Below are 15,489 nucleotides of genomic sequence, written 5' to 3' on the forward strand. Positions count from 1 at the left end.
AGGTTTGTTTCCTGCCATCTTCTCATGCGATGTGCCTCTTCTGGGATATGGAATTCAGGTGGGTTTTGGAGTGAAGGAACGGAATCCTTCTCCCAAATTCAAAGCCACCATTGTGATCCAGACCAGCATCAGAGAGCCTCTGGAGGCTTGAACGGGCAAGAGCTGCTTCTTTCTTCAAGGAGATGGCCAAGAGGAGCCACGTGCTGGACCTTCCCACTCCTCTCCCTCCTCCCAGAGCCACTGATGGCAGCAGAAGTGGTGGAAACCTGAGCGATGCGGGCAGAGCCCCAGCTTCCCAAGGGCACTCCAGCTGGACTTCTGGCCACACAGTGAGGCCCCGGCAGCAACAGCAGCTGGAAGAAATGGGTCCTTCTGGAGATTCCTCAAGCTTTCCAGGATCCTATCCTTCAAACACCTGCACTGGCTAGGGTGACTGAATGGCGGACCTACCACAGGAAGGAGGACACTCTTGGCATGGTGAGTAGGGCCCCAAGCCGATGAATAGAAACATTAAAAGACATGTAATTTTTTTCTGGTGGGGGGAATCCAAGTTGTTCCTGTCAGCCCAATGTTATCCATGTAGTAGACCAGTGTGATATCCTGTAGGTCAAGGTCACTGTGCACTATGTTGTTGCCCAAAGCCAGGAATGGATGTCCCAGGGCAGCATGAGGTCAGGTGTAAACCCCAGCCCCTAAGGGACCATTGTTGGCTTCAGGCCTTCAAGGCTCGCTTGCTGCAAGAATGTGCCTCTTTCTCCTGGCTCTGAAGATGCCCCTTCCTTTTTTCCAAGCTGAACAATGTATCTAAATTTGTATAATGTTGTGTTTGGAGTAGGGGGGATCTCTCCTCTTCCCTACTGTCTTGGTAACCCAAGTATGCTTGAGACAGCATCCCTGTGGAAGACAGCCCCTAATGATCCGTCTTTACTGGTCTCCATGGTCCCATGTGGTCCCTTCTCACACTGAACAGTGTGGATCTGGGTAACTAATAGGATACGGCAGAAATGACAACATGTGACTTCCGAGGTTGGGTAACAAAGGCACTGTGCGTCTACCTTGCTCTGGCTTGGATCACTCACCTGAGGGAAGCCAGCTACCACTCTACCCAGGCACTCCAGCAGCCCTGTGGAGAGGCCCACATGGCGAAGAACTGAAGCCTCCTGCCAACAGCCATGTGAGTGCGCCATCTTGGGAGGAGACCCTCCAGCCCATCAAAGCTTTCAGATGACGCAGTCTCAGTGACATCATGACTGCACCTCGTGACAGACCATGGGCCAGAACCACTCAGCAAAGCTGCTCCCAAATTCTTGACCCACAGAAACTATGTGAGATTTTAAATGTCAATTTTTGTTTTAAGTCACTAAGTTTTGGGGTAATTTGTCACTAAAACAGTCCTCCTCCCCAATTAACTACCTTTGAGAAGTTACCTTCTTCCAGACCCCACCTCCGTCATGGGCATTTTGCAGGATCCCCATTCCCCACAGACTCAGGTTCCTGGGCGTGGGCTCCAAGCCCATTGGAGTTCACATTTCTTGCAGACCACTAGAGTGTCATCTCCTGGACCCACTTTAAGCCAAGAGATACCAGGGGGACTAGGGAGTATGGGAGTGGGTACTGCTAGCAGATTTCATGTCCATACTCTGCCCTAATGTGATTTCTTCAATGACTATATAGTCTCAGGAGTGCAGGTGAGACCCTTTCTAACTTCCAGTGATATAGAAGAATTTTTCCTATAACTTCAGTTTGACTATTTCAGTGGGAAACTGGGAAAGGGTATAAGTCAAAAGCGCATACATGGAATGCCACTTTGGACTGGGAAGTTACTAAAACCCTGAGTTACAACATTATCATATCTATTAGAAAAGTCACTCCAGGGTAGTGGGGGCAGGGGCCTGGAAGGGACAAACATGGAGTCAGAGTGCTCTGGGATGGAACCATTATTGGCCAAGATAGCGGAGATGACCTCATTGTTGTGATGTCGTTGCTTCCGTGATAAATCATTTAATTAACTGACTTCTGACAGGGCAGCCTGCATTAGTTATCAGAGTATTTCAAGAGACCCTGGTCTTTAACTCTCTCTTGGCCAGGGCTCTGTTAGGGAGCTCTTGTGTACAAACATCTTGTGTACGAGGTCTGACAGTTAAGTTCGCGAACTCACCCTAGAAAAAGTGCTACACACCTCATTGCTGAATATCACTACAGTCACCTTCGAAGTACTCCCCTTGGGAAGCTGTGCACCAATGCCAGCACCTAGTGCACCCTTCAAAGCAATTTTGGAACTCTTTTTCTGGAATGGCCATCAGAGCTGTCATCGTATTACACTTCACGTCCTGAATGTCATCAAAATGTTTTCCTTTCAATATTTCCTTTATCTTTGGGTAAAGAAAGAAGTGATTGGGGGCCACATCAGGTGAGTAGGGAGGGTGTTCCAATACACTTACTTGTTTACTGGCTAAAAACTCCCTCACAGACAGTGCTGTGTGAGCTGGTGCATTGTCGTGATGCAAGAGCTGTGAATTGTTGGCGAAAAGTTCAGGTCTAACTTTTTCATGCAGCCTTTTCAGCACTTCCAAATACAGATAACCCCCGTATAACATGGCTGTTAGGTTCCTAAAATGCCGTGTTATGTGAATCCGTGTTATATGAAGCAAAGAACTAGTACAAAAAAGGGGGTTAGGTTCTAAAAATTAAAAAAGCAAATTATTATATTTTTATAATTAAGAGAAATGTCTTTATTAAAGCAATTTTCACCAAAAGGATAACATATTCATATGTATTAAATAATGTTTTCTTCGTCATCACTACTAAACACCATTAACCAAGGGCGTTTTCTTTTTGACAAGATAGTTTCATCCTCTGAACTTAATACTCTAAGAACAAAATGGATTTAAAATTCTAATAAATTTTAAAATTCTGCAGTCAAATCTGATATGACAGCCACGCTTGAATGAAAAATTTCAAATGAGTTATCGTTTGCTCTTAAAAGCTCTGTTTACGTTCTGTGTTGTTCGGGGATTTCTCTAATTCTCAAACCGTGTTAGGGTGAAATCGTGTTCTAGGATGCCGTGTTGTACGAGGCTTTTCCCCAGTTCTCGAACCATGTTAGAATGAAACTGTGTTATAGAAGCGCTGTGTTATACGGGGGTTACCTATAGTAAACTTGTTAACTGTTTGTCCAGTTGGTACAAATTCATAATGGATAATCCCGCTGATATCAAAAAAAGTTAGCATCATTGTTGCAACAAAGTTCTCAAACTTAAATACCAGACCTTGCATGTGCCAGGCACTGTGCTTAAGGGTGGCAGAATATGCCACCCCAAAATATGCCACTTTGGCATAAGAATGATTGAGTTAAAGGTACTTGAAAAAAACAGCTGGTACAAGAAGGGCATTCTTCCTAAAAGGAGAAGATAAGACTCCCATGAAAGATGCTCTCTCTATACCAAGAGGAAAGATTCTTATCAACAGAGAGGGAAGTCAAGGCCAAGAGAAATTTGTACAAACAGATCTTGTGAAAACAAAACAAAACCTCTTATCTTTAGTCTCCCCACATATTTAGTTATTTTTCCACAACTGTCTCTCTTCATTCAACCTAGTATATAAACACTTAGGCCTGGCCACTTCTCTGGGTCTTCATTTTCTTATGGGGGCTCCCATGTACATGTAAAAAATCTATACAGTTGAACCTTGAACAATACGGGAGTCAGAGGTGCTGACCACCACTCCAAGCAATTGAAAATCTGCAGATAACTTTTGACTCCTCCCTTACTTACCTACTAATAGCCAACTGTTGACCAGAAGCCTTACCGATAATATAAACAGTCAATTAACATATATCTTGTATGTTATATATATATTATATACTGTATTCTTACAATAAAGCTAGAGAAAATATTAAGAAAATCATTAGATACATTTACAGTATTTATTGGGAAAAAATCCACATATAAGTGAACCTGCACAGTTCAAACCCATGTTGTTCAAGGGTCAACTGTATACTTTTCTCTTATTAATCTGTCCTGTATCAATTTAGTTCTCAGGTCCAGCCAGACCCTAAGGGAAAAGAGGTAAAGTTTTGACTCTCTGGTGCTAAAGTCTCCATTTACATCTCACAGTCCCAAGAGACACTGCTTTTATCCTCATTCTCTAGATGATAAGACTGAGACCCAGAGAAATCAAGGACTTTCCTAAAGTATTGCCAGGAAGTGGCAGAGCCTAGACTGCAACCTAAGTCTATCTGACTTCCAAGTCTTTGCACTACCGTGTACAGAGGAGTGAGTCACAGATGGCTTCAAAGAAGAAGAGACACTTGGACTGGCCCTCAAATGATCAGTACAAGTTGATCAGACTCAGGAGGGGTAAGGGAGAGCATGCAAACAGTATTGAGCACATCAAAGTTGTAATATGGGGCTGAAACCCAGGGTTCAAGGGAGAGAGAGGCGGGGAAAGAGGCTGCTGCAGGCAAAGGCCAGCTGATGAAGGGCCCTAACTACCAGGCCTGGTAACTTGGAAACTATCCTATAGGTGGGGCCTCCTGTGTTGTCCTCGGCTGGGGTGACATGGTCAGACTTAGTCTTTGAAGACACTCTGGGGACAGCACGGAGACTGGATTGGAACAGAGTTCTCAACATCACTGTACATCAGAATCATCTGGGCTGCTTGTAAAAAAACACCTGGAAATCACACTCGAAGAGTCTGATTCAGCGACTGGAGAGAGGCCCAGTGATCTGCATTTTCACAAGTTTTCCAAGTGATTTTGATGCAGGTGGTCACTTGAAAAACCACCAGTAATCCAGAGGGAGAAAAGAAGCAAGAAGAATAATTATGAGGTGGCTGCCAGAGACAAAGGATGAGTCCTGAACTCAACGACCTCAAGGAAAATGGAAACAGCCTAACTAGTAGGCAGGACAATGTTTTCATAATATTACCCTTTGTCTTTCCTTTTCCTAGTAACTCACACCCTCCCCCCAGACACACCCTTTCAAATAGCTAGTCCATTCTCCGCTCATTGCCCCTCAGGGGTGCAATATGACAGGGCGTTAACAAAATAAGGAGTCTGTCTGGTATGATGTGTTGGACTTATTTCAAATAACACAGGAGTGGAGAAGAGAGGGAGAGGGAGAGGTTATAGACAAATCAAGGCTGGCCATGAGTTGATAATTGTGGAATCTGAGTGATGACTGCAAGGGGATTCATTATAGAATTCTGTCTACATTGGTCTGTTTTAAAAAGTTTTATTAAAAATGGGTTTTTTAAAAAGCATTTCTGGGGCCGGCCCGGTGGCTCAGGTGGTTAGAGCTCCATGCTCCTAACTCCGACGGTTCGATTCCCACATGGGCCAGTGGGCTCTCAACCACAAGGCTGCCAGTTCAATCCCTGGAGTCCCACAAGGGATGGTGGGCTCCACCCCCTGCAAATAAAATTGAACACGGCACCTTGAGCTGAGCTGCCGCTGAGCTCCCAGATGGCTCAGTTGGTTGGAATGCGTCCTCTCAACCACAAAGTTGCCGGTTCGACTCCCTCAAGGGAAGGTGGGCTGTGTCCCCTGCAACTAGAAAACCGGCAACTGGACATGGAGCTGAGCTGCGCCCTCCACAGCTAAGACTGAAAGGACAACAACTTGAATTGGGGAAAAAAAAAAAGGCCTGGAAGTACACACTGTTCCCCAATAAAGTCCTGTTCCCCTTCCCCAATAAAAACAAAAACAAAAAAAAGGGGGGGGGACTATTACCCAAAAAAAAGTATTTCTGGATTTGGTTTCAAAAAGACGTAGGGAAAAGGGGAGAAATCTCAGATACAGCCAAAAAGTTGCAAGAAAATTCATGAGCAAGAGGGGGATAGGGGAGAATTGGCCCAGGTGAAGGGGCGCCACAGGCAGGACACTTGTGCACCTGGGAGAGAATAACTCACCTGATCAATGTATTGGGGAAGAACACGGTATGTGCTTCGCTCAGCCCTGCCCTTCTTCCTCTTAGGCTCTGCCTGTCTGCAGGGGGGTACACATTCACTGCCCCCCACCAGGGGCTCTGGGACGAGACCTACCCAGTCGAGCACTGCCATAACAGGGGGGTAGCAGGAAGTGTGCCTAACTCAGGAGTTCAGTTATCTATGAGTCCACACTAGCAAATGCTCTGACATGGCTTTTGTCAGTAGCAAGGTAATAGTCTGGCCTCCACCTGCCTCTCCTTTGCTTTATTTTCCAGTGTTTAGAATACGACTCAGGAAGACAGTGCCATCCATGGGGGGGTTCACCAGAAACCCCAAAATGAGGGGTTCCAGGGTCTGGTGAAGAGGATGGAAGGGAAGGAGGATGGAGGGAAGCGATGACAGCACAGAGGGGGCCCCGAGGAAGGAGGAAAGAATTCAAGAGAGAGGGGAACATTGCCCTGGGGAGCAGCGAAACCTGGCATGGAGATGGCTGTGAGGCACATCTCGGCACAAAGGACCTTAGCTAACCTCAGCCAGATTCCCACAGGCCAGAGTGGCACAAGGCAGGACGAGAGCTGTGGTCTCTAGCAGACGTGCGGGTGAGAACAACCAGGTCTCACCAGCAACCAGTGGGGACCAATGGCATCTCCATGAATAGCTGTGAGCACCAATGACCTTGAGAACTCAGTCCTCCACACACTCACACCCGAGTACTAGATGAGGCTCTGGGCCTTAAATATAACCCTAGGGAAGGGGTAAAACCCTCAATTAGTTGAGATTAAGTTTCTGCCACTCCAGCAGAATGGGAGTTCAAAATAGAAATTAACTTGAGTTATAGAAAACTTTAATTATATTTCTTGCACAGGTGAATTTATGAACAGAAATTCCTCTTTGCCGGAGTAAATATTTTGGAGGCAGAATCAGTAAGACTTGGAGGTCAGATGGATAATGGGATGGGGAGCAAGAAGAAGCCTCTCCTCCCTTTGAAGGGTTTGTTTCCCAAACACCCCAGACAAGTGCAGGTTCTTGCAACACTTTCTGCCAAGTTTTCATTCCTTTCCCTGGTGGTCTTCCTGCATGGCCCTCAAACACGGGTTCAACTGTTCTTGCCGTTAATTAGTGATTAGGAGCAATTACCAGGTACTCTGATAAAACAATCTACTTTACTAGCAATTTTCTATTTACTTCCTAGAAAACGTAGCTGTTAAAATTGCCCCGTTCAGACTATTGTACAACGGTCACTGTCCATCCAACACGCTTAGTCTCTCTGTTTGTGGACCTCCCTGTTTCATTCTGCCTGTGCCCAGGCTCCATCACCCTCATGAAAGGTCCAATTCTCACCCTGGGATTTAAGATCTTTCACTCTGGACCTCATCTGTCCTCCTCTCCAGCCTTATTCCCTCTCTTCTAAACCCCCTCTCCCTCTCTGGGGAAGTGTGGCAAGTCTGCCCCAAGCCCTCATGCCCAAAGCTGCAAGGCCATTCTCAAGTTTAGAGGGTGGAGGACTGAGGGAGAAGTGAGCAGAACTGGTTACCTCTCTAAAAAAGTACTAAGAAAGTGCTTAGTTTGGCAGAGGCCCCACTCAGGGAGAGAAAGGGGCCCTGACCTGCCTTCCTCCTGTGGAACCAATTCTTCCCAGAAGCCTGCCCTTCCAGGTCAAGGGTGTGAGCTGGGTGGGGCTCAGTAACTGCGTGGGGGCTGGCTGAAGTGCAAGCATGTGTGGATGCATGTGCGTGCATGTGTGTGTGTGCGCGTGCGTGTATGCGCGTGTGTGCGCGTGTGTGCATGTGTGAGTGTGTGTGTGTGCATGTGTGTGCGTGCGTGCGTGCATGCGTGCATATGGTCCCAGGGTGCCCAACATCACCTGTGCAAGTGGGAAACATACAATTTCTCCTTCCCTACTCTCCACTCAATTACAGGCACATCTTGGAGATATTGTGGGTTTGATTCCAGACCCCAGCAATTTTTGCTGGTGGAGGGAAGGTCATCTTCAATTTGTAAAAAACGCAACATCTGTGAAGCGCAATAACGTGACGCACAGTAAAACAAGGCGTGCCTGTAGTTAGTTCTACACTGCTTGCTTTGGGGTGGGAGTGGAAAGTGAATCACATACGTGGGAAGTAGGAGAACTAGCAAACCATCCAGGCATTTGTGTTCCAAGCCCAACTCCTTACAGACCTGCAGATTGAGGCCAGTGGCCTTCAAATTTTTGCTTGCATGCCCTATGAAAGCAATTTATAAAACTACATACCCTCTCACACAGCTACACAAACTGTAGCGCCCAGTGCAAAATGAAAGCCTGGCCCCCTTGCTCAAACATTATTAAGAATTTCAAGAAGGTGGCGGCCAAGTTCAGAGCCCTTCTGAGTGCAAGGGCCCTGTACGGCTGCATGGGTTGCACCTCCATGAAGCCGTGCTCCCACACACTTTTTAGTTAACATGTAAAAAAATACATAAATTCAAACAATCGCAAAAGATGTAATTTCAGCATATTGTACATTGTATTCTTGCTTTAATTGTATTTTCTTCCAGTTCTCAGAACAGCATAGTAAGCTAATTTAATGTATGAGAAATGTTTGTCATGACTGCTCATCAATGTCGAATGGAAAAACTGTGGTACTTCCATACAATGGAATACTACTCAGCAGTGAGAAGGAATGAGTTATGGATAAACACTACAACATGGATGAATCTCAAAATGATTATGCTGAGGGAAAGAAGTCAGGCAAAACAGAGTACACGCTGTGTGAAAATGCAAAATATTTGCAAAGAGAGAAAGCAGATCAGCGGTAGCCTGGGGAGAGGGGAAGACGTAGGAGGGAAGGCTTAAAGTCAGGTGGAGCCACGTGGCTGAAATCTCATCAATAGAGTGGAGTGAAAATGATCTATAGTCATTTCTGGGTATCGCTCATTAAAACATCCCACGCAACCCTCACTCTGTGTTCTTTCCCAGATGGATGAAGAGAACCTAGATGGGGGCAGAGTCATATGATAGAGGGGGACTGGGTCCCTGAATGACTGCATGCAGCCAAGTCCCCTTTGACTGGCATTGAGCTGTGACATGAACAAGAAACTATTATGTTATTGAACTGCTGTGTTGGGATTGTTTGTTATGAGTCAGCCAACCCTGAGTAACACGTGGTCCAACGTAACCTCCCTGCCAGAGAGAGCTGGCTGGTCCCCTCAAAAAGTCAGGCTCTGCCCAGGGCTCAGGCTGGTTCTGAGGCTCGCAAATTGGGTTCAGCACTGAGAGTAGAGAGGCTGGACGTGGGAGGGAGCAGTCCGTGCTGGTGGGCCTGTTTTCTCCTAAACCATTGAACAAGCCCTGAAATGGCTGGAGAAGGAGACTCTAGCCTGAGAGCCGCAGGAGGCACACTGCCCACCAGGTGTTTAGAGGTTCTTCCATACATAGGAAAGCCCTTTCGATGAACGTTCATCTGGGACACAGATAACCCAACGCTCTGAAGCCATTCCGGGCAATCGTCCGCACTTGTCTGCCTCAGAACTTCCTGTCACTCAGCCTTCAGTATGTTTCCTTCGAGTCTCTGACCAACAGATTAAACCATTACCCAACACCCAGGAATTGGTGTGGTGTGTCTTTACTTCAGGACCTCTGGGAACTCTTCCCTTTTCTAGATTCCCTAGGCCATCTCAGAGGAAGGCTGGAACACCCCAGCAATTCACTTCTGGCTGGAGCCGGCTGTAAACTGGGCTTTAGATTTTTCTTCCTTGGTCAACTCAATATCGAATGTAAACAACTTGCTCAGGCAACCTACTTATGCCTTTAGGGCTTGCTTGGACCCAGGCCATACATGTCACTTCCTCTTGATGATGGAGTGCTGCTGGCCGCCCAATTTTATGGCTAGGTAGATTACATAACATGGTCATCTGGTATGCCATAGTCAGGCATCCAATTTCACCAGACCCATGGAGCAAGCCAGGAGATTTTTCTCAAAAGGAGGATAACTGTTTGGTGAAGGAGACTATAACTGCTTCAGAAATCCAATGCCAAAGGCAGAATTACTTACTCTGCAGCCTGATAAAGTAAGAAAACCTGCTCTCTTTGTATGGTTCCCCTAAAGTTGGCAGCTTTCAAGTGACCCAGTAAAAGGTGAAAATAATATACCTAAGTATGGTATATTTTACCACCCAAGTCTAAAGGAGCCCACCAAGTATTATATCTCTTTCTTAGTGGTAGGGAGTGTGGTATACAGCAGCTTGTCCTTTATTTTGTAGGGAGTATCTCAACAAACCCCCAAGTCCTAGAAAGTTCACTGAGTAAATAGGCCCCTATGTATTTGTGGGACCTGTTATCTGTTCTCTGACAGAAACATCTTGCTTACCAAGTCATCTTGGGTATCTGCTACTTCCCGTTCTCAAGGTTCATCAGGATGCAATGTCATCAGTGTCACAGATTAGCTGATATTCATGGCAACGGTGATATGGTAAAAAATTTCTGTAAAGTAAGTATGTCCAGAGAGTGGCATACCCCTGAAGCAAGACAGAGGAACACAAACTACTCCTGAGGTTTGGTACAGAAGAAAAAGCATGGACTAGACATATACTGACTATTAGAGGCCAACTGTGCTAAACTGCTCCAAGAATGACCCCTCTGAAAAAGTGCCTGCAATGGGGGTCCCTACTAGAATAAGTCGATCATAATGCTCTGCCATTCTTTAAAACCATCTATCTTCTCTGTCGATGTATGAATGGATAAAGAAGATGTGATATATATGTATGTATTTACATATAAAGAAATACATATGAGGTATGATCAAACAATATGGTAAATGTTTAAATTAAAAATAATTTATTACAGTAAAAGACACATTGCCATTAATCCCCCTCAAAATACTCCCCTTTGCTTCAAACATACTTATCCCATCGTACTTGACACTTTCTGAAGCAGTTCTGGAAATCTTGTTTCATGAGTGTCTTTCGTTACACTGTTGTGGCTGCCTCGATGTCCTGCATCATTTTGACTTTGGGGAAGAGCCAGAAGTCTCATGGTGCCAGATCTGGTGAATAAGGTGGATGAGGACACACCATGTTTTTATTTGACAGAAACTGCCATGCCAGAAGTGATGTGTGACACAGAGCATTGTCATGACAGAGGATGATTTATGGCACACTTTAAAACACACCTTCTCTCAACTGTACCTCACACCCGACTGACTGCACCAAAGAAGTTGAAACTTGTCACACACTCTTACTAAGGTTCGCTTCCTATATTGAAGGTCCCTACCTTTCCATTGAGTGGCACTCAGCAGCAGCATTCACCATATTTTGTGATCATAATGGGAAGGCTCTCTGTCACACATCGCTTCTGGTATGGCAATTTCTGTCAAATAAAAACACTTGGAGGAAAGCTCAGTTGGTTAGACGCAGTGATCTTAACAAGGTTGCTGGTTCAATCCCCACATGGGCCACTGTGAGCTGTGCCCTCCACAACTAGACTGAAACAACTACTTGTCTTGGAACTGATGGGTCCTGGAAAAACACACTTAAAACCATTATGGTGTGTCCTCATCCACCTTATTCACTGGATCTGGCACTGTGTGACTTCTGGCTCTTCCATAAAGTGAAAATGACCATAAAAGGTAAATTTTTTTAATCGATTCAGGACATTGAGACAGTCATGACAGCACAACTAAACACACTCATGAAAGGGGACTTCCAGAACTGCTTCAGAAAGTGGCAAAAACAATGGGATAAGTGTGTTCAAAGTGAGGGAATCTATTGAGGGGGATTAATGGCAATGTGTCTTTTACTATACTTTTTTTATTTAAACATTCACCATATTGCTTGATCACACCTCGTATAAAGTACATATATAAACATATATAGGAATATATGAGGTCGGACAATTAAGTCCGCAAACTCATCCTAGAAAAAGTGCTACGTATGTACCTCATCGCTGAATATCACCACGGTCACCTTCGAAGTACTCCCCTTGGGAAGCTATGCACCAATGCCAGCACCGAGTCCACCCTTCAAAGCAATTTTGGAACTCTTTTTCTGGAATGGCCATCAGAGCTGTCGTTGTGTTACCCTTGATGTCCTGGATGTCATCAAAATGTCTTCCTTTCAATATTTCCTTTATCTTCGGGTAAAGAAAGAAGTCATTGGGGGCCAGATCAGGTGAGTAGGGTGGGTGTTCCAATACAGTTATTTGTTCACTGGCTAAAAACTTCCTCACAGACAGTGCTGTGTGAGCTGGTGCATTGTCGTGATGCAAGAGCCATGAATTGTTGGCAAAAAGTTCAGGTCATTTTTGTCTAACTTTTTCACACAGCCTTTTCAGCACTTCCAAATAGTAAACTTAGTTAACTGTTTGTCCAGTTGGTACAAATTCATAATGAATAATCCCTCTGATATCAAAAAAAGGTTAGCAACATCATTGCAACAAGTTCGCTAACTTAATTGTCAGACCTCGTATATAAAGTATATATATAAATACATGTAAAGGAATATTATTCAGCCTTAAAAAAGGAAACCCTGCCTTGTGTAACAGCATGGACATTTTATGAAGTGAAATAAGTGGTCACAAAAAGACAAATATTGCATGATCTCACTTATACGTGGAATAGTATATTTAGAAAAAAAAAAAGCCATTCTCACAGTAACAGAATAGAATAGGTTGCCAGAAGCTAGGGTGTGGAGACAAGGGGAGTTTAAAAAAATAGAATGGTGGGGCAGGCGGTTAGCTCAGTTGGTTAGAACACGGTGCTCTTAACAACAACGTCGCTGGTTCAATCCCCACATGGGTCACTATGAGCTGTGCCCTCCACAACTAAATTGAAACAACTACTTGACTTGGAGCTGATGGGTCCTGGAAAAACACATTAAAAAAAAAACACAGAATGGTGGTTGCCAGGGGCTTGGGTGGAGGAGGGAATGGGGAGTTATTATTTAATGGGTACAGAGTGTCAGTTCTGCAAGATGAAAACTGCTCTGGAGATAGGTGGTGGTGATAGTCGCACGACCATATATGAATGTACTTAATACCAATTAACTGTACACTTAAAATGGTTAAGATAGGAAGTTTTATGTTATGCGTATTTTACCACAATAAAAAATAAGTGGGAAAAATGCTACCTATCTTATATTTTGGCCAAACTGAAGAGGTAATGGTGATATAGTGAGAATCACCCTGAATCTTCCAAGTTTTTGGTAGATGAGATAAAGCGATGAGATAAAGTATTAATATGTATTTATGCTCTTGGCATTTAAGGAGAGCCCCAAGGCCTTCCATTACCCCTTCCTCTCAAAATAGCCCTGGCTTCCATTTTTAGGCCAATGTCAAGATTCTGCCCCTGTTAATGACACTAATAGCAACTCTACATGTAACCACCATATGGTTTCAGGGTACCACTGGCCCTGGCTCGAGACAGACTGCACTCAAAACTTTTTTAAAAAGTTGTACCATGTACATGTGTTATATATTCAAAAAAGGAGAGGGAAAAAAATCCTATTTTTAACAATTAAATACACAATTATTACATTTTAAAAAATGTTCCTTTGTGTATTACTCAAAATCTCCTGCACATACCACTTTTTGGAAACAATGACCTAGTATGTGTCCCAGTCATCTCATTTTTATCACACTGGTTGTAATTGCGTAACTGTCCACTTTCTCCACCAGACTGGGGGACAAGGACCCGGGTCTCAGCCCTGCTGTCCCAAGCACGGAACGCTGGAATCCCAGTTGACCATACATTGCAAATAAAGACCTAGACGAACCCTTCGTCTCTTTCAGCTTAGGCCGTCCACGAGCCCATGAGTTCTGGCAGGACGATGTTGAGCAACCATTCGCCTTTAGTAGCCTCGATTTTCTCCGCTGCAAAATAGGAACGATCGTACCTACCTCTCCGTGAGTCAGGCGAAGGGTGTGAAAATACCGTAGCACTAACTAAACTAATTAATTCACTCATCCATTTAACAGGCAGTTCTGAAGCGCTCAGGGTCTTGCAGCGCACTTACTACAGTGGACACCTTCTCCCTTCTCGGGTCGCGGGACCGGGTGGGCGCTTGCCCACCAGGTCCTTTCTCCCGCGGACTCAGGGTGGTGACCTTATTCAAAATGGCGCAGGCAGCCTCTGGGGCTAGTGCGGCGGCGCGGACTCCGCGTACCCTCTGACCTGCTGGCAGCAGCGGAGGGGGGAGCCGGGCGCCGCCATATTGGCTGTTGTCCTGCGAGGGGAGCGGCAACAGCGGCGGCGGCGGCGGCGCGAGTGGAGCGAGGGAGCGGCGCGAGCAGCAGCATGACTCGGAGGCGGAGCAGGCCGAGCGGCGGCGCGGGCCGGCGCGAGCGGGCGCGGGCCGCGGGGCCGCAGAAGCCCCAGGCGCCCGAGCCCCCGCCGCCGCCGAGCCTGGAAACAGGAGCGGGTGCAGGGCTCCCGGAGGCGCCCGCGGAGCTGGACCGCGACGGCCCCAGGGAGGAGGACGAGCATAAGCTGACGCCCGGCCCGCAGGTAAGAGCGAGCGAAGCGAGTCCGGCTGCTCCGGCGCTTTCACCTCTCCGGAGCGGGGCAGGGATGGGTTTGGGGATGGACCATCTTCCCCCGCAGACCCCAGGGTCGGGGCTGAGGCTTTCTCCGCCGAGGCAGGGGTGGAGGCTGGACCCCTCTCTCCAAAGCCGAGGCTCGGCCCGTCCTGTTCTCCTGAGACCAGACTGCCTGCCCCTTCTGTCCGCCTCCGGGCTGGAGCAGAGAGGCTACACCCACACTGGGACCGAGCTCTGATCCGGAGGCCACAGCTCAGCCTTCTGCCCTTCAACTTCCCCGGGCCCACCTGCTCCCCCACCCACCCACGGGCCATCTCAGGACGCTGGGGCCTGCAAGGCTGCAGCCTCTTCTCTCTACCCCCGGGAGCAGCTCCACCCCTTCCCCTCACTGCCTGCAGCCACTGCCCCCTCAGCAGCTGTGCCCCCAGCATGTGTCTCCTGGGGCCTCCCTCCTCTCCCTGCCCAGCGGAGCATTTGGAGCAGAAGACTATTTGATGGGGCTCCTGCACTGAGCTGGAAACCCAGCAGAGCCTGCCCTTTCCCTCTATACCCCTGACCTCCAAGGCTCCCGCCCCAACCCTCGTATTCCTGGGTTTGGCGAATCCTGGTGAGAGGAAGCAATGGGAGGACTCGCCAAAGCTTCCAGCTTGCCACCTGGAAGGTCACTTTCTTTTGAGCAAAGGAGCTAATGGGAGGTACCCTGCCAGTGTTCAAGGAGAGGCCTGGGTGGCACGAGCCACAGCTGCTCTGGGAGGGTTGTGGCACCTGGGGCTGGGTGGCTGTCCCTAAGCTTGCTCTGACACAAGAGTTTTGAGTTGGTCTTTTGGCTGAGCCTGCCAAGGAAGGCAGGCTCCTGCAGGAGTCTTGGAGGGTCGGATGCGGCGCCGGATGAGGCTGAGGCGTGGCGGAAGATGCGTTTGGCTCTGCAGACACTGCATCGGGCAGCAGGGGACTCTGGGAGGCTGGTGCAGCCAGAAGGCATGGCTCTTGACAGCCTTCTAGTAGAATCTCTGGAATTGTGCATGTGAGTGGGGATGCTGTTGGGGGTACCATTC

At 47.0% G+C, this 15,489-nt stretch overlaps 1 protein-coding gene and 1 long non-coding RNA gene across 10 annotated transcripts in view; one reads left to right on the forward strand and one right to left on the reverse strand.

Annotated features, from left to right (window-relative positions):
* Positions 1 to 1,890: 1,890 nt before the first annotated feature.
* On the reverse strand, positions 1,891 to 13,944 carry LOC141567258 (uncharacterized). The gene is made up of 3 exons (XR_012489762.1): positions 13,796 to 13,944; positions 11,174 to 11,269; positions 1,891 to 10,946 (listed from the first exon to the last, which is right to left on the reverse strand). It is a non-coding gene; the product is annotated as an uncharacterized LOC141567258 (long non-coding RNA).
* A 124-nt stretch (positions 13,945 to 14,068) lies between these two features.
* FAM193B (family with sequence similarity 193 member B) overlaps positions 14,069 to 15,489 on the forward strand; it is a 30,419-nt gene continuing 28,998 nt past the window's right edge. For 4 of the 9 annotated variants that reach the window (XM_074313392.1, XM_074313397.1, XM_019711002.2 and 1 more), the window contains exon 1: positions 14,668 to 15,458. Coding sequence is in view for 4 of the 9 variants with exons in the window: in XM_074313391.1 (XP_074169492.1) it covers positions 14,193 to 14,402 (210 nt within the window). In the remaining 5 variants the exon portion in view is untranslated. Of the gene's footprint in view, positions 14,403 to 14,667; positions 15,459 to 15,489 lie in introns of those variants that run through there. The other 5 variants (XM_074313390.1, XM_074313395.1, XM_074313391.1 and 2 more) reach the window with 4 other exon arrangements.

This window comes from Rhinolophus sinicus, linkage group LG10 (assembly GCF_036562045.2).
Source record: "Rhinolophus sinicus isolate RSC01 linkage group LG10, ASM3656204v1, whole genome shotgun sequence".
Classification (NCBI taxonomy): Eukaryota; Metazoa; Chordata; class Mammalia; order Chiroptera; family Rhinolophidae; genus Rhinolophus; species Rhinolophus sinicus.